Below are 25924 nucleotides of genomic sequence, written 5' to 3'. Positions count from 1 at the left end.
CTATTTCGAAGGCCTATCGACCTTACCTATCACTAACTTACGAAATATGAGAGTTTTATACGTAACTTATTATTGCTAACGACATTAATGCAAATGCAATCGGGTAACTGGAATTAGGAATCGCAAAACTGTAGAAAAGAAGTGGGAAGTTAAGTTCGCTGGCTTACAACGAATCTTCTAACTCTGACATTTCGTGTAAAATCAACGCTCGACGATTGATCCTGAATTTATAAAAGCTATGTTTCTTACGAAAGTCGACAAAAAACTTTCCGGCTATCGTACATTCATTACTGTCATTAGTAGTACTGCTATTGCCCTTGACGTTAGCTGATGCGTCTTAAGTGCTTTTAAAACGTATGAATATGCTATCTACAACGACCATTCAAATGTGCTAGACCTATGCCCAGCTAACGTCAACAAAAACCATCGATTTGTTTCTAATAATACTGTTGTATTTCATTTTTGCTGGCCTAATGTTTTAGTAGGATTCTTTGGTCCTTCGAATCCGGTGACAAATTTGCAAACCTATAATGTGCACCTAGCTCACTCTGCGGTCCAACCAAAAAGGCTACTGAATGGCTTTCCAATAGCGAAGTGTTCCCATAGGGCTAGACGCATCTATAGCAGTGCCATTTCCATTCTCAGAACAGAGTCAAGCAACGGGCTACAGAAAAGATGGATCGTGCAGTAGCGCCGGCAAGCACTGCCTCGATAAACAGCAGCACTAATCAGCCGGTGACCCACGGCGTGCTGTCCATACTCATATCGCTTCAGACGTATCACAGGCAAACGAAAGCCATCAGTTGAAGTCTTGTGGACAACTTGTCGGTGTTTACCGAGCAAGACTTTGTCGCAGACACACACACACACACACACACACACAGACACATAAACATCTACACGTCTTGCTGACCACCATTTCCATTGCTACCAGCAAGCACAACTTTGTCGAAAGCACGACAATAACAACTGTTTCCACTTATTTTTAAGCCCATTTTGTCTTTCTGTAGCCCTTCCCTTTGTCTCTCAGAGGCGGTTCCTATAGCAACGGTCACGGCAACCTTACGCTGAGCGCCTGACAACGAACTTTATGACCAATTCTGCGAATATTCACACGTTTCTGTCACCTGGGTCTAAATATGATTGATGCGTGTTTTAGGAAGAACAGGCGTATTCTGCTAAACATATTCTTTAAGCGTTTCTAAACATACATAAACATAAATTTTCCACTCGATATAAAGGTATAGAAATCTAATCCCTAAATCTACAAAACCGTAAAAAGCACGATGTCAAAGGTATGTGCCTCACGAATATCAGGAATGTAGCAGGGAGGGACGTCAGGCAGTCAAAGCGCGCTATCTACCTAAAGCGCAGCTTATGTTATCTATCTTCTGGTGAGACTGTTCAGGCTACTGCGATGGGTATTGGAAATTTTGGAACGAAAGCTAACGGCCTTTTTTCTTGGTGAAACTTTACGTTGAATATGTATAGGGTGTCCCAAAATAATGTATGCATAGCTTAAATAATTCGGTTTTTTTTTTTACTTGAATGTAATTCATATTTACACCATACAATAATAGAATCTGCGTAGAACACTCTTCCTCTTACTCAGACGTTTAAAATCATTACCGTTCTAGTTGATACACCGCTGACTGTAATGACTATTGACTCACAAACTCCAGCAAATGTCTTATTTGTGTATCCTTGCTTAACTATGGTTGCTTGGCATAGACTTTATGGTTAAGAAATACCCACACAAGAAAGTCCATTGGGCTCAGATCTGGGAGACAGGCAAGATATTCTATGGGACCTCTCCGTGCAACCCATCTGTTTAGAAGAATTCTCATCAGGATATGCCCTAGCATTACACTAATAGTGTGTAGGTGTTACGTCCTGTAGAAGAAATACGATTCACCATCTTCACCAAAGCTCAGCTCAGATGCGTGGTGAAGCAGATTTTTGCAGTTAATTTAAGTAATCGAGAGCAGTCACTGTCTCGTCAAAAAGAGTGCTCGAATTCATCGTTTGCCTGAAATGCTGCACTATTTTGTAGCTCATGAAAAATTAACTAGAGTTCCTGTGTGATAGTTGATTTGAATGTACTTTCATCGTTTCAAACAATCCTTCCTGAAAACTTTCGGAAAACTTCGGATTCATTCGAGAAGCATTCGTAAAAGTTTTTTTCGTTAATAATTACAATGTAACGTTTACGTTTAAAACGTAAGTTCACAAGTCCCGTTTAAGACGTTCTACTATAACTTTTTGGCTAATAATTTGGCTTAATATTTATGGTCTTCCAAACATTTCAATGTTTCCGATAGCACTTTTTAAGTAGTATTCATTTATTTGGACACTTTACGGTACTTCAGTGTTCAGTCGCCACGAGCGTGTAGCCGTACCCAAAATATACCTCATCGCGATTGACATTAGGTTGTTCAAAGTCTCTGGTCGTCGATGTAGAAATCGTCATAGCGGACATCTTTGGGCAGGTTCTCCGTTTACCTCTCTTGGATAGTAATTTATTTATCCCAGTGCAACAATTTACCATCGAATATAACGGAGTGACAATTTTTGTCTGTAGATGGGTTTCTCGGGAATCAAGAACCCCCTTGGACCTTGTTGAGAGCATGTCTTACCGAGGTCGACTTTCAAAATAAAGCGGTGCAGCAATCTATTTGGCATACGGAGACGAAAAAGTGCATCTAAATACGCATATCATATAATAATATAGTAAGCTGACTTCCGTTCCTGTAACGTTCGGAACAAGCGTTATAGCATTTGCTATGGCAATCAAACGAGATATCGTATTGGAGGGGTACACCACCAGCACTATCACCATCGGAACTCATAGACAATTACGAAACGTACTCAATACTCCATCACCTTGCACCACGTGCTAACATAACCTAGCCTACAAACATGTACGTACATGTACCAAGTGGCACGAAATGTCTGAATCCGGAGTCTATACTTGAATATCTTTCGTACTGACTTTTCAGAGTGATAACTACCCGGCTGGATGCTTCAGGTAAAGAAATGCCCTTGTATCACAAGTACGACCAAACGACTTGCCATTTCACATCCGAACTTTTAACAGTGATTGTTCATTATCAATGCTCCCATGCTTATCGGTATTTTTTTCTGAAAGAACGATATCTGCTGTACATATATAGCAATCCCACTGGGACAAGATATGTTTATGCACAAGTACATATCTTGTCTCAGCGGAACACGGAAAGTAGTTTACCTGTAGATCTCGGAGGAGCTGTATGGTACCTATTCAACGTCGATATTTCGCATGTCTCGAAAAATGTATGCACGCCCAGTATGTACGCTACTGGGCGATTCAAGCCGATTGAATACGTGCAGTAATGAAATACGTGAAATTACGCATTACGTGAAATAATGCAGTGAAAATCATTTCGGTATTATGTTCGGGTCAGGGCACTTGCAAAAGACTTCTATTAAACGCATCACTGCGTTCAGTATGATGGCCTCCTCTAGATTTATAATCATACGTTTTCAAGACGGCCTAAATCTACGTGATTGTCACAGCCCGCACTTCTCAGAGCGAGTTATTATCTACCATCTATCAATATGATTAAAGACTGCTGGGGATTTTCCACCTTTTTGTTTAAGAAAGGAGTCCGAATAATTGTTGTTGTTGGAAGAGCCCGATTGTTGGTGTTGTTACTATCATCCTTGTTGCTGTTGCTTTTCGCTAGCTTTCGCGTCTATTTTTCGTCTTCTGAAGGTCAGCCCCCAACGGCGGGAGGCTTGATCGTTTGTTCAACATCTGGCGATTGCTCCTTTGTTCGACCGTGACCGACTCCAATGCAAGTCAAGCGTGGTGACTTTGGATCTGTTGATCGCGTACTAATGTGCTGAAGATGGCGGGATTGCAGGCAGTTACTGGCTAGATACGAACGATAAATCCTACCACTTCATATTAGAATATGGCATAAACTATTACTTCTCAAACTATTAAAAAAACTATGGCATAAACTAAACTTCTCGGAAAGTTTGGCCTAAACTGTTCATCCGTAAAGGAAATTTTTGCAACCCAGTTCAGATTACAATTTGGGTGTAAAAAATACCATTATCATATTTATATTATCGTATAATACCAATTTGGTTTTTGATATCAGCAAGGTCACAGCTATTAATAATCAAACGCTGACACGATTGCAGCAGCCCCATATTTCGTACTAAATAATAAAGCGACATAAAAGTAAAAATCTCCTGCATTTATGACGCGCACCTTCGCTAGTCAGAAATTGTAAAAAAGCATGAAGCTTACAATTGCCGTCTCGCAAGACAGGCCATCTTGGCTTAGGTAATTAAAAAACTATATTCTGATACGGACCCAGACATTTCCTAATTGTATAACGGGACATCTTTTCGCGATATACTATAAAGAGTTAAATAAATAGTTGCAGGGTACGCTAATGGTATCAGTTATATTCGCATGAGGCACTGGGTCCAGAAAGACACCAGCAAAATACGCCGGGGCGGCAACGATCCTCGCCCATTCGTAGTTGAAACCTGGCTTTCCCCACTGGCGTTTTCCTGTCTCTCTTGCCCTCTCCGATCTGCCTCGATCGCAAACCGGCCCCTGCACCCATTTTTTTCCACTCTCAACTTGATGCCCTAGGAGAAAACTGCCTTGCTACCGGGCTCCAGAGCGAACACACATCGCAGGCAACGAGAGATGGCAGCATCGTTGTGGTACTTTTTTTTCTTATGAAGAAAGGAATTAACGTGTCACTGTGGTACTTCTGGAATCGTTCCTTAGGTGAACTTAGAACCGACCGTTGGAATATCCTGTAATCGAATTACATTGACCGCAAGCTAAACTTGCTTGGCAAAATTAACGAAGATTATTCTCAGTCTAGAAATTAGGTCTAATAAACGGATATATCCCAAAGCCTCCGTAATTTAAATTATATGATCGCTATTTAGGTGTGACATCAAGGACCCGTCCCATTAGGAATATAACCGAGATGGATCTTGCTGGACTCATCGGAGGTTCCACCATCAGATCCACGAAACAGCATGGCAATTAAACAAGCAGCTATATGAATTCGTTGTTATCTTTTAACTCCCAATTTTTCGTGAATCCCTTCATTTCTGGTCGATAATTTCCGGCAGTTATTTCCTGAAATTCGAATCAACGTAACTGCATGATTCCTAAAAAATGCTTTTTGTATTTTATGTCCTTACTTGAACGGTTGAGCTTTGCTTCGAACGGCTAGCTTCCAGCGCGAAACAGTGCCTTTGTGCCCGGATATTAACCTGGATTTCATCGTGGCTCGAAGTTTAGAACAGGCAAACGCGTTAATCAGTACACTATCATTGCTTGTTAGTTAATGGTTACCATGGTAACAGACTCAAAGAGATGCGCTTTGGCCGCCGAGACCACGTCGGCCCATACAATAGTTGAGATAACAGGACAAACATAGAAGTCTCGTAGAATAGCAATTTGAAAACCGTATAATGCTTGTCGTTGAATGCTTCTTCTCTATCTCTCCATTGGGTATGAAATTCTGATCGAATTACGCTGATCGAGTACGTTCGAGTCAAACTCGTACCAGCCTTAGAAGGTGGTTGCTATGGTTCTGCATTTCGATACGAGAAAAATTGCACTCACAGATACGCTGAGGGTTATACGGCATAGCAGAGCCGTTATATTCGAACGGCATGCGGATTCAGGCATACACGTGGAGCTCACACGTAGAATTGGTTTCACTAGCGCTTATGTGGACTCTCGATTACATAGGTATTTATCGGATAAAGGAAAAATCCGCTTCGGTAGTTAAGTCACTGCTCAATGGCATGGTGACAATTTTTAGGGTTTACGTCAGTTATATGTACAGCCTTTTAGGGATATATTTGAAATTTCTGTACACGCTTATGTTATTTGGAGTGGAAAACATGTAACTCGAAAGCTGTCCTATATCTGCATATCTATGTGTCTCGGTTCCTTGTAGAAAATGAGCGCGGGTGCTTTTTCGCCTAAGCTTATCAGCTCATAATGGAGTGGTTCATTAAGGTATCGTCGTAAGTTAACCACATCAAAACCAAATAGTAGTAGTGCCCCATTGAGGAGAAAATTCTGTGCTTCACGCTCAACAAGGCAGATTCGTACGCAAAGACCGCTGGGCGGTCTTTCAAACGAAATTGAAAAGCGTGCTTGAAGCCTATCCGGATACTAATACAGTGATCGTAGTAATGCTTTAAACGATCAGCCAGTGGTTTTTGTTTGCCGACTATAAATCAGTTATGTCAAGAGTGTTTTTTGAGTGAAACCATTTGGGCCTCACTGCATGTATCGATATGGCTATAATATGCGAGTCTGCGGTGAGTGCACTGGCAGTGTCATAGATTGAATGGTACGCTGTTCCATTTGCTTATATCCCGTTACAAACAGGGTCTTCGACTGCTCATCTAACCTGGATAGCAGGATTACGCGAAGAAGTGCTCGTCGAGTAAGAGTACGACAATAACTAATAAGTACTCGATTCGGCCAGCTACGCTACCTTGTAACTGTCCCATCCTCTTCTCAAGGTCGACAGCTCCGGGACTTCGGCACGGGTCTTCAAACGAAGCTGTGGCTTCAGCAGTATTAGAAGAAGCGTTAGTCATACGATTGGCAGCTTATTCCGGCTATTAGAACCGTTCCTGTTTCAGTTAATGAGTATTATTAATATGGTTTTGGCCATTTCGGCGTAACTACCCTTGGTCGGCCGTTTTGGCCAACTATGGATCTGTGAGGCTGGTTCAGGTTGTAGGCTTGCCGATCTGTTAATAAGTGAGCTCGCAGTTATACTATTACTGCTACGAGCATTATCCTAACGACGCATTGGCGCCCCTGCAGCTTACGGCGCTGCTACGATTGGTACCAATGACGGTTCACATTGTTTATGAGAGCTGTCATAAAGTTGGTGCATATGTGGATCCGCCAACATTACTCGACTTACCGTACTCAATCGGTATCATTTGGCCTACGCTGTCTGCTATTGCACTCAACGACATGACGCGTGCGCACACTTTGCAAATGCCAGTTTTTTTTCTTACCTTGAAAGATATCAGGGCATCATTTCGTACATTAAGAACGAAAGAAGAATGACAGGATAAGTATCTTGTTGTTATCCATTAGACAGTTTCATTACTATTATTAGATCTGTGAGCGGTCACGTTTTGTACGGTGACCTCAATTTTGCCTTGAATCGTAGACAGTTTCCTTTTGTTGTCCTGTTCTGGCCCTGACAACCTACTATACGATCGACTTCAGTTTTTGGGGATGGTGAAATGTTCCTATTTTATTACTGACTGGTCATTGGTCGTTCGAAGATAACGAGCTGTAGGAGTCAGCTTGTCGGAAGTAGTCGAGGGAAGATGGCGCGACGTAGACAGCACCAGTCGCGACAAAGGCCAACAGCTACCTAATGCTTCTGTACGATCAGACAATGGCTTCACTTGCGAGGGTCAATGGAATGATTTTGCGCGTCCACTCGATGACAATCGTTGAGCGCAAAGAATTACTCATTCTCTCCATTAGGGCAAAGCGCATCGAAAGACAAGAAGGCCATTCCTTCATTTTATATATAAGCATTAATAGTAACGACCAAGGTCGGAACAAGAACTGTTGCACCACGTTACACGGCGTCAGCGACGCCTTGATTCTCATCATCATGGATTCAGAAGCAGATTGGGTGCCTTTAAGCTTTCTGCAGAAGTAAGCTATGAGGCCATAACGAGTGCAGATAGCGAGCAAACGCCCATATGCTGCATCAGTTCCTATTGGAACGTTGATGTGAAAAATGAGACGACGGTAAGTTACAGTTATCTATCTATAGCTCTATCTCTTTCATTACGATGATGTAGCGACTCCAACAAGCACAGAAAACGTCGTGGTCGTCGTGCGTGGAGGCAACTTTTCACTCACGTTCTAATAGCTTGTATGCTCCCAATCATATCAGCATACTACCTCTATTCAGAACGCATTTACTCTACAATTCCTATATTGATATATAGGAGCAATTTCTTCTATTGAATCTGGGCCCATCCTGTCGTTCGCATCTACTTAGAAAATGTTTTTCGTCCAATACTACTTTCATTATCAGTCATTAAATTCTAGCTTCCAGACAGGTCGACGTATGTCTGCGTCCTCGAATTTAGACCACCTCGAATCCTCAATGTAACCACTTAAATACGTAACTACTACTGCACGATCACGATAACCGTGTGCGTTTTTCTGATTAACTGCGATCAGTCACTCTCAGCTGATCAGACCTTTGTAGCGACAACGAACGCTCCATCCTGAGTGTGTATTTACGGCGCTGCAGTACGGGCGGTATAGGAAGTCAGCAAAAAAGGGAAGATAGATGCATGCTATCCAGCGTGCCATGCTGCAAGGGTTGATATTTCAAAAGAAAATTATACTAGCGACTTTAAATAATGATTAATTCCGCGACCGGCTAAGGCAGCGCGTAATTCCGAAGCGGATTGGTGTGGGGCAAGGCCTAGTAATTAGCGTGTTGCTCTGTGATGCGAACATGTTTCTTACGAGCTGCCTCGCTAATTTACCAGAGTCCGCCGCCTCTGTCTGCTTAGCCCGCAGAACTGTAATCATGTACGGGAAGAATCGCCGTTTGTACGGCGCAACGACGGCGGAGCTTAACTGTGATGTTGTACAAAAGAATAAGCTGATTCTATACGATATGACGAGGAATATCTTAGAAATAAAAATAATCCACGGAAGATCCAATAATAACTCTTTTGCAACTTTTTTGTGCTGGTTCTGAGTTGACACATTGGCAATGCGATATAATCGCGTCTTCCTGTTCCCCGTGCCCTAAACATTTACTCCGTATCTGAAACGATAGCTGCGTTTTATGGTCCCGAGATAACTGAAAGACGTACTATACTGATGCGGTGAGAAAGCTAAAGAAACGTTGCACTATAAGCATGTTCGTTTTTCACGACCACATATAATTATTGCAAAGGTAGTTGCTATCACATGTTAGACGGGCCCCAACCGTAAAAGGGCTACTTCCGGCGGCTTGCTCATTGCGAATAGTTCCTTGAGCTTTTTAAGCGACGTTCCTATGTTCTAAACAGGCAAGAAGTGGTCTCGAATCTGTTTGCATCAACCCAAAACGGTCTGAATTTGCCCTCCTACAAGGACGCGTTACCTGGGAGGCGGCAGATGGCTAGGCCGTCTTCTAACATTACGGTTTGCAAAGCGGTCGAGGCAAAAAGACAAAAAAGATGATTTCTTGGTTTTCTTCGTAAACACTGGACTGTGCAATGCAGCAGTAATCCAAGTATCTGATTTACTGCCGCAGCGCTACTCAGCAGATGGCGTGCCTACAAGACGCTATTTGCTACGCTGTCACATAACGTACATTGCATTATCCGTCTTGACGAGGGTGTCGAACAAGTAAAGAACAGGGTCTAATGGTAAACGTATTGCGTTTGATATTCAAATGGAGAAATATTAAATATACAAAATAGAGCAATTTGTTGAAAAAGCATGGGGATCTATATTATTCAACTCGGGTAAGATGCCAAACATTGAACAGAGTATGCTACGTGTTGCCACATTAAGTTCACATACCCTTGTTAAGTCTATCATAGGGTTTCTACTGCAATGCAAAAGGTATGGCGAGCCTTCAAACACCGGACCGTTCCGAGCAAATCGAGTAATCGGGCAACAAAAATAAAATGGCCCAATTTTTATTTGACCTCTATAGCTGCACCCCACATCTAACTTTGACGCATAGTCTGATGGGTCAGATTATGTAACAGGGGGAAAGTTCTACGGCACGAACTCGGCTTAAAAGCTGCCCACCTCCTTCATTTGCTAGCCCGACATGGCGCAACAGCCTGTTGATGTGAGTCCTTGTGATAGTTTAAGTAGTAGCGCATTGGCATGCTAATTTTAGGGACACGTTCATGGTGTACATTCGAACCCATAGGGCATAGGGCGTAGGCAACCTTCGTTTTGTGCTAGGAGCCAGCCATCTGTACAATGGAACTATGTCAAATGGACGTAAAACTCGAGACGTTTAGCCTGATGGCATGCTACGCCGAGGCTCTGGCGAGTTCCTTCGAAGTCGTGCGACGTGTTCAACGAAGTGCATGCGCGGCTTGTATATGGAGTATGAACATGTCGGACCCGTAGCGGTACGGTAATTATTTTCGAAGATACGCTTGGGCCACTCTTCCAAATAAAAATATTTTGCTAATAATGCGTTCCCTTACGTCATCGCAGAGTTTGTCGTAATCTAAAATTGCCAGCTCAATGCAACCCGTAGCAGAGACTTGTCATAAATAAATAAACTTCTCAATATATTGCATCTTATGCTCTTTTCGTCAAGGAAAAATGTATTTGTAGACTACAGAGTTTTGAAGAAGAGACAGCTTGTTAGAGATCAGATCATTCCTGTCGTAGAACTTACTCATCAATGGTTTGTTCTGAATTAATTAGAATACATTTTGGAGGGCTATTTGCCATAGGGAGCATCCGCTTACCTGCTGCTCTTGGCACTAAAAGGTCAGTTTTGCTACAAAGAATGATGAACAGCATTTTACAGCAGAAAATATAATTCTATTATTAAGGTAGATAAATTTTATATCGCTGCGTTGACTAAGTAAGTGATGCATAAAGGTGAATTGATATACAGCTGCTGGAGTATGATTGTTCGACTCGATTTCTTTTTAGCTTTAAGCCGAAAAAAAAGATCTAAATACATTTTGATCTGATGTTTTATGCCGCAGGTATATAGGGCTGTAGAGAGAGTTGGTGTGTGTGCGATACGAATCTGCATGTTAGTCCCGTGTGATTAAAAAAAAAACAAAAATGGCAAATTTTTGTTTTTTTTTTTCTTATCTTGGTTGCCATATCCTGCCTTGTGGTAACTGCTTCCGACAATCATAAAGCAGATTTACTTTTAACTCTATTGGAACTAGTTTGATGCTATAGCAAGTTCCATAACTGCCAACACTGCTCGATTTAGCGTCCTGATCGAACTTGTATAGCCTGGTCCGGTTACCGTGATCTTCTTTTGTAAGCTATTTTCGTGCTACATCGAATTTTCTATTGTTAAAAATTAATATGACTTCCCTCCTTTTGTCATTGTGTAATTAGAATGCAGGCCGTATGGCCGCCCTGAAAGACGGTTATTTATTACATATTCTGCGAATATATCATCATCACACCACCTGAGGCGGTAATGAGTGCATATACGGGTAGATGGTTTGAGCTTCTTTCAAATTGTTGTCTCAAATAAATTGTACACGTTCGCAACCGGAAAGATACGATAGCGTGACCTTCTTTGTGTGACAAGCTGAATCTGGGTGTCAAGTCAAACAGGAGTTTCGTCTGTATACATCTAAAGGTTAAAGAGTTACAACGTTATAATTATCAATCAAATGAAGCAGATAGAGATTTTTCTTCGCACGATATCAGGCTTCATCAGAAGTAGCTCCGCATCCGAGCTAACAAACTGTACACGGTTTCTGAACGTTCTGCTTTCTAATGACAGCATTCTGACTGCAGCTGGAAAGGCTAAACATTCTAGCCATCACGCACAATTCAGGGACCTGGTTTAGTCCTATTCCGTTCACGGTGATGACATACATGATTAGAGATGTTGTACAACTAACTATTAGCGTCGCTTTCATATATTCGATAACGAATTAGTGAACTTCAATGATTTTCGTGCATTCAAGACCACACATGAACTTCGAATGGGATTATGGGAAGACCCTACGGGAGAGCAATAGCGAGAAGACGTCGCAGAGCGGACTGGGATATCAAGGGGAGCAGTTCACAATACAGTCCAGAAGATAAAGAATAAGGAATAAGAATCGAAATTGTACGAGACTGAAAACGCAGAACGAAGACAGATTCACTCTAAATGCGCTACAGAAAGACCGAACTGTACAGCTACATCAAAAAGTATCTATCTATCTATGAGGACACTCAAACGCCATACCAACGTAAATGACGTAAACGAGTCGAAAAAACTTCTGCTAAACTGTGTACAAGAGTGCATACCGAATGGGCTAAACCATTTTGAAGTTGGTTGAAGGCTATCTTTTAAACGAATTACATTGGAGATCTTGAGTAGTAATGCTCAGCATGTCAACGCTAAAGATCATACGAGTCCGAATCTGTTCACGGTATAACAGGCCTACATTTCGTTAACGGAATTATGGAAAAGTGACGACATAGTGAGGTCACTTAGACGAAAACGCTGCCCCATATTCCCCATATTTCAACGGGGGTTTCCGGATGCTTGTAAGTGAAAAGTTACCATGGCGTATGGCAAAGTTTGTCTCTGAAGTGCTTACTGCTAATGGTTTTGAGGCTTTGTCATGGCTTGGAAATTCACTCGACCTAAGTCTGATTAAGAACGTGTGGCATTATGTCAAAGGACGAGCAAGAGATCACGAACATCTTACAACTTGAGAGTACAGCGCTTTGAGTATGGGTTCAAGAGACGTCCATGAAAAGGTGATGCGAAAGTGCACTCGAACTCCGAATCGGAGGCTTGATCGCTATCAGGAATAAAAGGACCAAATAATAGCCGCAGAATGTGTTTTGCCTTCCACTCTAAAGCGGTCGCATGGTATTATTCGAGAGTAGATGGAGGCAGATATAACATTTTACGTAGCTAGGCCTAATAGGCCAGTAACTCTGCGCAGTTGAGCGTTATGACATTTGTGTAGATTAGAATAAAAGGTAAAGCCATTGCCAAACTTATTCTCTTTTAATCTTGCCCTATGAGTTGCTGTTACATGCTAGGAACGAAATTATGAGCTAAAATAGTCACTGAAGTCGTACCAGTGCATAAAAGATATTGTAGGAAGGATTTTTTTTCGTATTATTTAATTGCCGAAGTACGACAAGCTCAGTCTTTGTTTATGATTTTCCGAACTACGGGCAGTGCTAAAATTAGGCTTTTTATGCTTAGTGTGCTACGAAGGCAAACATTTTTATCTTAAGCCGAACTTTAGCAGCTACATGGGATGTAGCTGCTAAAGTTCAACTTGCCACTAATAGAGGGTTAGGTCTAACAAACTTTGTTCTTCAAAAAGCGTACAAGAATGTTTAGTGGTGCTAAGTCTCACGATCAAGGTGACCATGGTACGAACGGTTCTCTGGAATCATACGATTACCAGACTTCTCTTCTGACAAAGCCAGCATTTCACATGCCCCATGGCAGGTGGCTGACTCCGAAGTTAAATTCACACATAGAGTTTCTCAATGTCTCTGTAACAGGAATGATCAGTAATTTCGTAAACTGAATTAACGACTTCTTCTATGCTAAATCAGAGAAAACATAGATAGACCTGATCGTTGGGTAGCGGAACCACTGTTTTTGTAACCAGTTTCGTAAACAACTTCATGAAATTAATCCACCAGTTGAGGTCTATGATGAAGTAGCATCCTCTACTGGTTTCTGTAAACATACACACTTCTGCAAACACTATGCCGCCTGTACCGGTGATTGTCTGTAGTGCAAATATTTGAATTAAGTTAATACATCGAAGACGGATTGCTCTTTACAGACTTCAAACTCCATTTTTCCGACACAAAGCTCGACGGCTGGAGACCGGCGATACACCGGCTACATCAAAAACCCACCTTCGCTAACGAACCGGATATAGGCTCCTTCCGCAGCTTGAATATCAGACAATCGGGCTTTCGGTCTAATTGCAAACCTGGACCTTCAAAATTGGGACTTTAACCCTTGAAATAATTTAAATGGCGTTGCCCCTAGAACTTCAGTGACCGCACCCATCACACTGAAGGCGACCGCCTAGACCATTGCGTACTAGGTATAGAGTACTTGATGCAAATTCTCCGCAAGATCCAAAAAGTATACAATGATGTTATCGAGATCTACCAGAGCTGTCTAGAACCGTAACCTGTAACCGGTTCATGAGCCGTTGAAACGTCATCGGGACATTGGTCAACCCAAAAGACATTAGCTGACACTCACATGGATTGTCGAGGTACAAAATGCGGTTTTTTCCTTGTTACCGGATGCCAAGGGGGTCTGCCAAGAGGTACCCGTCAAGTCCAAGGTGCCCATTCTCACGCTGAGGGCGTCATTGATCCGCATTCAGCTTTCGGTAACCCATACAAAAGTGAATCGAATCGTCCTTCTTCACCAAGACGACCGGAGAAGCCTACGAACTGGACGAACGCTCGATCAGGTTATTATACATCTACTGTGCCGCCTTTGCAATGTAAACTTGTTGCGCTCCCGCGTCTCACCGCAAATGTGCGTTTAGAGAAACATGGTGACCGATGAGTACGGCATAAATGACAAATGGCGAATAAATGCTCTTACTTTTCGTGTAGCAGCCTCATCAGCCGTTTATAGCTACACTGATTCAGGCTACTGCCGGTATGAAACTCAAACGGCCTCTTTCAAACAAGGAAATGCATGGAAGACTAACTTAATGAGTACTGCACATTCCTCAGCCCGGTTTGACCTGACATAGCCTCACATAGGTCAGCCGTCGTTTGAGGTTGGTGACAAAAGATTTCATATGTCTCTGCCCGGTTAGCAGTCGCCACACTATACGGAGTTATGAAGATGATCAGGGTAGACGCGTACAAGACCCATTTACATGAACTGTAAACCTCGATGGTTGCGTCTTCGTTCTTCAACAACGCCGGCAGTGTTAACTGGTCTTTTTTTGAGTGTCACAGAGTAAGTGACAATTTTTACTGGTTACATTGGATGTGACGTGGCGTTTGACTGTTTTATAGGCAGACGATTAACCTAAAAGTGATTTTATTTTCCGCATCGATAACATATCGTCTCAGTTCGACCACTTTAGGACCTACGTTGGATAGACTTGCTTTTGGTTCTTCGGCGTATAACCCTGGGCGCGTGGGTCATAGTACAAAACAAAGCCGTGTTACCTGCTCTTAACAATGAAGTTTGCAGAGGGAATAGACTACGCTGTGCTTTCTATATCAGATAGGAAAACCATATAGTCGTAAGTGAGTGCTGACTCGTCTCAGGGGGCTTACTTGGTTTTACTCCTCGAACATCTCTCTCCTCGTCATGCAAAGGTCGGCCCACCGGAACTCCATTTCCCGACTGTTAAAAATTAAGGACTTGGCTTGGCCAGCTTGCTGCAGCCTATTCACGAATCGGAAGATTATGTCGTCCACAATCGTTGGGTCCTACAGCTGCTACTAGGTCTAGACCATTGATGAGGTTCGACAGCTGGCGACCAGCGATCGACCGGCCGGCGGGAGCGTAATATATATCCATAGCTGGCCAAAAGTGAAAGTAAATTTATCTTAATCATGTAATCAATAGGTACGTTTCACTTACCAGGACTTCTCTCTTCTTGTAGTTGCCTAGAAGTATACCTCCATCGAACTCTTAATTTAGTTGCGCACTATATTTTTTAATTCTTGAGTGTCTTTTCTGGCAACTAGCTCTTTTTCTGCCTAAGTCTGTTTCTAGTTGTGCCTTTGTCTTTGTAGGGGCTTAATATACTCAATACTGAATAAAGACTGGCAGCTGATAGAGATCAAAACAGTTGTACCATTCTCCACTTTTCCATTCATCTCTTGTCTTAAAGCATTAAATTACATTTGTATGCGCAAGAATAAGTCGTCTTATTTGGTTTAAGTGTAATGCAAGTCGGCGCCTGAGAACACACTTTTCTACTTCTGTGTTTTTTTTTCTGTTATCATTCTCTTAACAGCGTTGGTCGCTTTCTCTCTAAACGATGAAGACAAATCATTTATACGTGCCATATTTCAACATTTGCATGTTGTTTACTATACCGACTATCTATTCTGCCAATAGCTGCCTTCTAGGTTCGATGACAAACTGCGTTAAAAACTCGAAAACCACAATTATTTTTTAGTGTTATGCTCAAATATTTCAATAAATGTTTTACTGCCATTAGGCACATTTTTAATAACGAGGTTTGTCGACCTTATTTCAATGCCGACAAGTGAAAAGTAGCGAAATGTCCGAGTAAACTAAATTAGAACAGCGGAATCACTCGAGCAGTATCATGGAATTGGTAAAAGTGGGCTAACGGAATAACGCAGCAAAACAGCCGAATGAACAGTGAATTTTCTAAAACATCGCTGGTGAGTAAACTGCAGTGCACAAAGCAACAGTATAGCAAAATAACTGCAATTTTAGCCTGAAAATCAATTCTTCCGTTTACTATTCTCTTTTTTTTGTTTTCTTCTATTTATTTTTTCTTTTGATTCGATTAGAGAATCCAAGAAAGAAAAATGTAAGGACGCATTAAAAAATAAATAAAATATAATATAGCAAATAACCGACTTAATATAATATAAGGGACAACAGGGCATGAGCCTACAAAAGTTAATATTATAAGTATATTTACATATACTCAAAATATAATCTTATTTAATATATAATAAAATGGAAAACTATAAAAAATAGTCATGGTATTATTAATAAAATTATAATTCTTATTATTAATGCAATTATTCCTCCTAATTTATTACGAATTAATCGTAAAATAGCATAAGCAAACAAAAAATATCACTCAGAAACTGCGACGAATCTGGGTTTAAATTGAATAGACGTATTTGCCTTGGAATCGATAGATTTAAGAAGATTACAGAACAGTGTCAGATCGCTTACTATTTGTAAGCAGTTTGAATCGCGCGCGAAAAATTAATAAACAAGTTTTTAAGCTCATAGATAAAAACATACAGTGCTGTGCATGTGGCGCCACCTTGCTTGATACTGAATAGGTCGAGTGGCAACAGACAGTGAGCACTTATATAATATATATATATATATATATATATATATATATATATATATATGATTTCACTTCAGTCGAGATAACGGCCTGTACCGTGCAATGATAGCTAATGTTATTAAAAGATAGTTTAGGCTTGAAACGGTCTACTTGATTAGTAATAAGAGGCGAAAGATGATGAAAGGAATGCCTTAAGATATGTTCTAAATTTATTGCGATACTGCTGATATTCCCAATTAGGTGGGAGGAGGAATACCATCTAGGGAAAGCTAGATAATATAAGGTCTGAATATTTCTGAAAGAAATAAAAAGAGCAAGAAACTCTGATTGTGCTCATGGTAGAACTTCGGGCGGGCTTGATTTCTAAAATAAATAAAGACAAAGTGGGACTTAATGCTACGTGATTTTAATTGTGGCACGAGGCGAGCACGAAAAAACATGTGTTTGTACAACACCGATTATTGACAGACATTGTGTATTTTCTTACACAAGAGGCATTTGCCTGACTTATTTTAATGAAAAGATAACCTGGATATGAAAGACCTATTCCTTCAAAAATCTTGAATGGTTGACATTACATTGTATGAAACGCATTTTGTCAAAATAGCAAAAGCCCGCTCTGCTCCCCTTTACTCCATATAATATGTACAACGTAACAAGAGATTATAATGATATGGTGACTGTGCAGATTTAGGCGCCCTATCGTGCTCGTTCGACAATGCTATATTTCTAGTTATCAGCAAAAGTCCACACATACCCTATCCCGAAATGATCTTAGGAATTTTCTGAAAATATTCTATGATGTTTCCCATAGCGAAAATTCTATTTACTGTCTTGTAAAGTTAATGGTAAATATTTTAAGAGATTCAGTAAGAAGTTCCGTGATTTCATCGTACGATAATTTATTATTGCTAATTATACTGTAGAATAACATTACATGCCCTCAAATCGATGACGCTTAGGGGCGTAATCTATCTACCTGCACTTTTTTGCTCCTTGAAGAAAGTTACCGTATAGTGTTTAAGCCGTGTGAGGGCCCTTACCTAATTTATGTCACTAATTGACGAAACGGCGCGTGGAAATAACGGCAATGTAATTTATGGGGTGATTTGAAACACACAGATCGAATGGCTAAAAATTTATTTCAAGACGATCAATTGCTGTTTTACAAGTTTCCTTTTCTAACGCCAGCGACTAACAACAAAAATAAAAGTTATATCTTGTGACTGATTGCGGAACATTTCTGTTTTTTTACAGTAATATTACTTGAACTGTTCTTAACATTTTTTGCCACACGACGCCTGCGTTAACCGAACAAATACATGTTTTAATTCTTTATCTCGAGGTTTGAACAGTCAATTTCTCGGTACGCGATGCATAATATACAGTACAATACCGTAAAAGTGACGATGACATGATATTTCTTCGTTTGCGATCGTACTTCTACCGATAACTACATTTTTCTTCCTTTCACTTTAAGCAGTCCTCGACCATTTCATAGATCGCTGAGCGGGAACTCCATTTAGTGGAGCCGGCGAACGTGGCAAGAGCCATAACCTCATGGGATGGGCCGATAATTTAACACAGATCATCACCATCACACCATCGCTGCAGCTTTTTTGTAGGGCAGGCAGCTACTGCTAGACCGGTATTTCGCCTTGTGAAACCGAACAGTAGTTGTGGGACCCGTTTATTCCTTAACACATTGGCCTTGTTGGCACATGTCCAGGATTTCCTAGACATTCGATACATTTTTGGGTTACATGACATGCTAAAGGCCGCAAAAAACGGGGCAAAAAGAAACTTATTAAATCTACTACAGCAAGTTAATCACTGATTATTTTCAGTACTAACAATATATGCAAAAAGCGTCCCAAATCACTGGCTCATCGGAAAGTGTAAAACAGCAATTAATTATAAAAATAACAATAATGAAACGTGGGAGTGATGGTGCTAGGGGAATTTCCTATTTGTTAAGTAACAAGCGCGATAAATTCAAGCGTCGCACAGTTAATGAAATAGTCAGAGCAGTATGTGTGATAATTTAGTATTTTAATTGCAATAAAACAATAAGTTTGATGATACTCAAAAGAAAAAGGAAGCATTTTACCCTAGGTTGCTTCAAATTTGTCATAGCTGCAGGCCATAACAACTTTTCCAACCAGATTTTAGGCTACACATTTAATAGGCATTTCTAAAATCGTCTCAAGACCTATATCTTGAATTGTACGTTCTGCACCGCCGTCATCATTTCATCATGAGCCTCACTCTCAGGATGAAACGAAATATGTCTGTGTTGAAATTTAAAGCTGGACCACCACATGTACCTTAGATTAATAGGCAAGCAAGTTATCCATTAAGCTACAACGGCAAGTACCTGTTTGAACTTAACGTGTGAGTTAGTTATCGTCTACATACTTTTGCTTCAATTTATTATATGGGTTCATTATGACAAAATCAAGAAATATTAAGAGAGAAAGACCAGTTGTACATTATCTTTAAGCTCTTGGATGCGTTTAGAGTGCGGAACGTATAAAAATGACAAACTCTACAGTTAAAGCGTCGTTATATTGTATTAAATATATATTTGTCTTTTTCAGATAACGTTTTATAATAAGAATCCACAACAAACCCTTTTGATTTTTATGTATTCCTTTATTCATGTCAGCTTTCCACACACCACTGCGCTCCCAGGGGCTTGTAACAGAATTTCTATTGAGCGTTACTGACAATCCTAAATATACGTTGTTGGCAGTATAACAGTAAGCCAGGTTTTTGCTGTTTTGCGGAGAATCATTAAAAACTATATTGCCATCTACTCAAAACCGAATGTTCACGTTAGATTCTGCTGCTGAGGCTTGGCGTAGATCCTGGAAGTATCCATGTACTTTAAATGTCATGAATATTGGACGCTAACGATGATGACTCTGGTCATAGGAGAGAAGTTGTAGACCTCAAAATGCAGCAGATCTGACTTATCAAACTAGAAAATGTTTTTTCCATATCCAAGTTAGATGGCCTGAAGGCAAGGCCCGCTGATTTTCTAGCATTGCGTATATCTAACATCAGACACTTTCGACTAGGGATTCGTTAGAATAAAAATACATTTACGAGTACATGCTGTTGACCGAGAATGAAAGCGACCAAGTATACATCATTCTCACAATCTGAATATAAAGGGACACAGCAGTTGAACAAGAATAGAAGAAACGACCCTCTTCTGGTGCCCCTTTTCCCAGTGGCTTAGGCACTGCACGAGCACGATTCAGCGTGACGGCAAATGACTTCTGCTAGGCTAATCGGCACTGAAAGACAGGGAGGAACAGAGACAACGAGTCCGTACACTTGTACGGCTGTAGCTTTAGGGTGCCTTGTCACTAAATATACTGCCTCCACTGCCCTTTTTCACCATGTAGCGTCCTTGTCTGCCTCACAAATCTAACTGAATAAAGCATGAAATGCATGCTTATTCTGCAGCAAAAAAGAAAAAGAAGAGGGCAAACCAGCATGGAGGCAAGTCGGTCCCAGTCGCCCACCTGCGCATTTAACGAAGGTAAAGTAGTCCGATGGAGATTCAGAGTTCACGGAAGTGAAATATACAACTGGATAGAATATGATAGGAACGATGTGATGGTGCCTAAACAAGCTACTATCGCTACGGCGACTACGGCTACGACTGCCATTATTGTAGTGACATGGGTTAGACCTTGTAGGTGGAAAGCGTAAGAGAAGTGAGCAAAACCAGTGTAGGCTGATAGAGGAAGAGAACGTGAAAAGAGCGAGAGGAGAACGAAAATAGTGGGAGATGCGTCGGAAATAACTGGGTGACGAAAGTTGCTTTACATCGCCTGTAGCAAAGTGCAAGTAACTATCAAAGTGCCACGCTGAATTATCAGAAGCCTATATTTTGCAACAGTACGTATCGTGTCACAGAAGACCTGACTTATGTAATTCCCGACAGATCACATAACATTTCACATAAATAAAATAATAGTTCTGGTAGGCGAATCTGTGGGCTCCCCACGCATTTGCCTTGTATAGACCGATTTCATCAATCTGATTCGTTCATCTTTGCTAAACAATAAGTTGAGCATACATTGACAATTATCCCATTGCAGTAGTCCTGCTCTACCTGATCCATTCCTGTTCCTTAGTTATTTGTGTAGCCTCTTCTATTATCCTCGCCAGAGAGTTCAGCCAATCCTAAATCGTCTCGCGTCCGTAATATGTTGGCTTTTAATACAGTTCTACAACGTAATTACAACTTTTTTTTAGTGTGGTCTGAATGAGTCTGTTTTCAGAATGCACGTAAATAATGTTAACAACGGCCACCACTCTGAGCACCGGACGTGGATCAAATCAGCCTTTGTTAGCCTTTCAATTCATCATTTTTGTTCATTCCGTTTCTGAGATTTACGATTTACACGAAACGTTTTTGTCTCTTTTTTTTTTAAATAATTACACAGACTATATAATATTAAGGTTGTCTCTATCTTCGGGACGTCACGAAGGCTTAGAGGTTATTTTTATCTTTCCTTCTCCCATAATGAACAGTTGCGCGTCTTACAAAGTATAGTAAACATTTAATGATGATATGTCTGGGTTAATGTATTAGCTCTGTCTCTAGGACGTTACCACCGCTTACAAATGCTTAGTTTTGTTTTATTTTTTTACGTACATTTATTTGACATTTGGCATATTTCCCTAGAAATCAATTTAGAAAAGCTAAGAATTGCTGAAAACTTTTTACGAAAACCCATTTTACATTTGCCTCTTCAAGTCTTCAATAGATATTTATTAGACACTTGTTAAAAAAAATATAAATACATTTCGCCTCGTGGTTACATAACAAAACTATTAAGAACAATGGAGTTTTCACAATTTTCACTAAAAATATCCATTTTAGGTACCGGATTTTTATTGAGCTCGTCGAGATCCGTCGACTAGCATGACAGACAATGCCACTGGCATAGGTTCCACCTTTTAAACGACATCTTCTAACTGAGAACTGAAATTAAGGTATATGAATATGTATTGCATTCCGATTCAGCTTATCGAGAGCTTCCGCTTTATATCAAGATTAGATTTCCACGTAAATCGGTCTTATCCCGGTGTCACCTTAGTGAACAAGTTAAGATAATCAATTTTAGCTATAGGAAGACATGTTTTGACCTACCGACTAGTGTAAGGTATTGGCGTAGGAACAGACATCGGAACAGAGTAGTACTTTGCGTAGAAAAATGTTTCAAATATTTTAGTGTTCTTCTTAAAAAATCTGTTACAAGGTATTTACAAAAAAATTTGTTCAGCAAAACATTTCTTACATTAGACGCTACAACCTTCTCATTGACAATTATCAGAAATTCGGTGACAAAAGTACTCAAAAGTGTCTTGAAACACTTTCATTTCATTGCCACCTGGGCGAAACAAACTCGGGTTTTTCACCATTTTCGCGCCGAACCACTACCCATTTCGAATAGAGAGACCTGTATTGCATTTCTACTTAGCATGTTGAGATATATCGATTGGCGTCAAGAAAAGGTCGCGTCACATAGAATGTTATGTTGTTTTCGCCTCCTGGGAGCATTTTCAATCTGAAAAGTGAGCTTCAAAAACAAGGACATGCATCACATTTTGATTCAGCTCAGTACCACCAGTTTTCGACTGGTTTCAAGAGCAATCCCCCCTCCCTTACAGACTCAATGTAAATCTTCGACTGCCGTTTTTTCTAAAAAAACTATCGAAAGGCAATCGATTTTAACCCCCACAACTTTCTCATAGACATCTATGAAATAATCCAGCAAAAAAAAAGGGCAACTCTTGCAAAATTAACGTTATGCTTTAAGGCATGAAAAATTAAACTGCCCCCATCGTAAAAAATATTCATCCAATCGGTTTCATGTTATGCGCAGCTTTACTTTGGATAATCCTCGTAATAATAAGTGACCCGCTAGTAATCCGAAAAAATAATTAAGTAAATAAAAGAATTTCATTCACTAGTAGACCATAGTGCATTGATTCAGTTTAGACAAGAACTTACGAATCTTGTGATTTACTTCTCCGTAGTGGCTCTTTCTAACCTAAGATTGAAGAGTAGTAGGTTGTGAAGTTATGAAAACTGTGGTCAACATATGTACCTGCAAGAGTCAATGCTCTTTTAGTAGCAGTTCATTTATCTTAAGCGACTAAGGTTCAGACGTACAGGAGGATTGCTTCCATGGTAGCCTAGTGGGTAAAGAAAGTATTTGCTTGCGAATATCTGATATACGTAGTGGTCTAGTTTCGAACCCGTACATAGATTAACTTGATCCCGTGCTGGGAGCCATCCGTTGATACCAGACATTGACAGGAATCCACAATGCAGGAAGATGACATATCTAGCAAAAGCGTGCTTCATTCTCAAAATGACGAGGAAGCTTCATGTTGACCTTAACATTACTGCATGCAGATGGTCGAGTGGCGACCACCAAATCAATCTCTACCTATAATAATCTACTAATTGACTCAAAAACATAAAGAATGTGATAAACAACTATGGTAATAGATTTTTTTTCGACTAGTAGCTCATCGATCATTATGACGAAAACTGAAATCGATTTGGGACTGATGTTTACCATCTGTTCTATTCACTCCTGTTATATTGTACGTAAAGTAAAATACGCAAACGGAAGCCTAAAAATGCACGACAGTGATCGCTGTTAATTCAGACTGCTAATAATATTAATAGTAAATCTATAACTGATACAAAAAGTGCACGATCGAATCTATTCGTACCTGTTCTATCTGTTTAAGTATTAATTTCAAATTTAGGCGCCCATCACTGATGGTTTCCAACCCTTGGCTGCAATGCAATAGAAGTAGAAGCGACCTCTTCAAGAAAACTGAGTGAACTCTAGATTCTATTCGTTCGAATTAAAACATTACTCTTCACCCGGCATAGAAACAAGTTCACGTTTTTCCACCAGAAATATCCGTGTTTTTTCGAAGTATCGAAACAACATAGCTGGGCACGATAAAAAACAAAAACTTTGGTGGCTTCAGTCCTACTTGCTGTTAAACTGCTGCTTGTGATTTCCGGACTTAATAGTTTTAAAAACTCTGACTATTGGTCTACACTGCAATAGGCTCGTATAGATAACTTGGAGAGAGCTTCCCTGATCATAACGGGCCAAATTTATTATTACAATGCTCCCTAGCTCCAGATTCCATAATTGATTCTGCTTGGAATTTTATTTGTCTCAGCGAACGAATACGTGAGTGGTTTTACGTAAAGCTCTTATGTGGAGTTTGAAACATTCGGAACGAGGGACAGTGTTGTCGGCTGCCACTATAATCTGAAAACCGGCGCCAGGCCTCCACCGGGCTAAATCGTCGGATATGTTAATCGCCACCGCGATCGAATGGCCAATGCTTAACATATTACAGACCTATGAATATATATCATTTGGCGGTCCATACAATTTGATTTCTTGAAGAAATTGATGATGGCACATCGAAAAGCAGAAGCTAGTCGTAGAAAAAACGTAAGGCTGTATTTGTGAAAAACGTTCTTCAATACCAATAGGCCGACAAATAGAAATCACGCATTTTTTCAAACGCGGGAAGAGAAGGCGAACTAAGGTCCCGGCCCAAGTAGCCCGTCCCGCAAAAGTTCCCACAGCAAACACCATTCATGATGACGACCATTATCTCGGCAACCCGTCCTGAGCTTTGGCCCAGTTAACACGCACAGTCAAGCAAGGCACAGAAAATTTCGACATATTGAGTAAGCTTGATTCAGCTTTGGTTTCGAACAAGAGCGCTGCTAAAATGGGGAAGGGCGAAACAAAAATATAGCCATAAGGGCGTCTGCAACGAAGGAAGTACAAATTAATAGATACACTAATGAAACATTGAAGCATGATGCTTGGGTGTATGGATGACTGCTTCAATCAGAGCTCAGAAAGGTAAAGATGGACGCACGTGTGAAGAGGACTGAAATCAGAGGTTTTTTGAAGAAAAGTTTTCCAATATATAGCAACACTATTACAATTCTTCGGAATTTTTTTTATCTAATTACAAATAGACTCACTTATCAAGCATATTTGATTTCATGAATAATTTTGTAACTTTTGCTTTGCCTCATTGTAATAAGTATTAGGCTAACTCCTATCTTTATATAGAAATGTTTTTTTGAAAAAATAATCCAATTATGTATCAACAAAAGCGTTCTGTTTGCGCGTGAATTGCATATTGATATGTGCTGTCCCATCGGTTATTGCAAATAGGCATAGTACTTCTATTATACTAAACCCTATTCTGTGCACGTACCCTTTTCTATTTTTTAGAGATGGCACGTTCGTTATTTTCTGAATTGGTTGTTTGTGACTTACGTTTACGGATCAAATCATTTATTAACACTTCTTAGTTTACTATTGGACATTTCTCATCAGCACCAACACCATCCCAATTCCTACCGCATGTGATTTTTCGGACACTGCCAAAACAACACGTAACTGTATTATGTGTAGAAAGTGGCTTTTAGTGTTTTGCACGAATTCAGCTATTTAAACTAAAGGTGATAACATAAAGCACGATGGTCGTATAGTACAGAATGATGCAAAACAGTGGTTTCGTCAGCATTGCCGTCAGTGACGCGAAAATAGCTGATTTGTATTAGTTAATCTGTTAAGGATTCTTATTACGTTCTTCTTCTTAATAATGATAAGGATGCTTTTTTTTCCCAACCAAATCTGTATTATTCTCGGTGTTTGCTAATAACATTAGTTACAAGGTGACAATTTTATAGGTGATAGAGTGTTCCCCACGTCAAAACATCGTTCCTCGTGTGCATACTATATTAAAACGTTTGCAGTAGATCAAAAGGCGCGAATAGTTATACTGTCGCTGAACTCAACTTGTGCCTAGTATCGCCTTTTTTCATAAAAAAAAAAGTGTAAGGAGAAAATACCGCGAATTCATTTACAGTTTGAGCTTGAGTAAGGGAACTTAAAAGTAGATGGCCCTATATTAAAGCGTTTCGCATAGACGATCATCACCAAAGGCTGGCAGCTTGTGTTGATGGTCGCGTGAAGTGCTTTCGCGGACCTAGATTTGATTAAACCCCCTTTTTTTTTTGTTG

General features: G+C 40.3%; 1 protein-coding gene and 2 long non-coding RNA genes across 6 annotated transcripts in view; 1 reads left to right on the top strand and 2 right to left on the bottom strand.

The window, feature by feature from the left end:
• LOC111266019 (uncharacterized) overlaps nt 1–25924 on the top strand; it is a 58766-nt gene that overhangs the window by 5801 nt on the left and 27041 nt on the right. Inside the window, exon 1 of one of the 4 annotated variants that reach the window (XM_022843130.2) lies at nt 24646–24749. The exons of the other annotated variants lie outside the window; for them this stretch is intronic. Coding sequence (XP_022698865.1) covers nt 24703–24749 — 47 coding nt within the window. The 5' untranslated portion in view covers nt 24646–24702. Of the gene's footprint in view, nt 1–24645; nt 24750–25924 lie in introns of those variants that run through there. 4 annotated transcript variants of the gene reach the window in all.
• Nucleotides 2327–15505, bottom strand: LOC147752735 (uncharacterized). Its single transcript, XR_015313286.1, has 3 exons — nt 15375–15505; nt 3627–3884; nt 2327–2671 (listed from the first exon to the last, which is right to left on the bottom strand). It is a non-coding gene; the product is annotated as an uncharacterized LOC147752735 (long non-coding RNA).
• On the bottom strand, nt 21159–23836 carry LOC111266020 (uncharacterized). Its single transcript, XR_002683815.2, has 3 exons — nt 23578–23836; nt 22844–22940; nt 21159–22409 (listed from the first exon to the last, which is right to left on the bottom strand). It is a non-coding gene; the product is annotated as an uncharacterized LOC111266020 (long non-coding RNA).

This window comes from Varroa jacobsoni, unplaced genomic scaffold, assembly GCF_002532875.2.
Source record: "Varroa jacobsoni isolate VJ856 unplaced genomic scaffold, vjacob_1.0 scaffold_1042, whole genome shotgun sequence".
NCBI lineage: Eukaryota > Metazoa > Arthropoda > Arachnida > Mesostigmata > Varroidae > Varroa > Varroa jacobsoni.
Note: the sequence above shows the minus strand (reverse complement) of the source record. Positions and strands in the feature narration are given on the sequence as shown.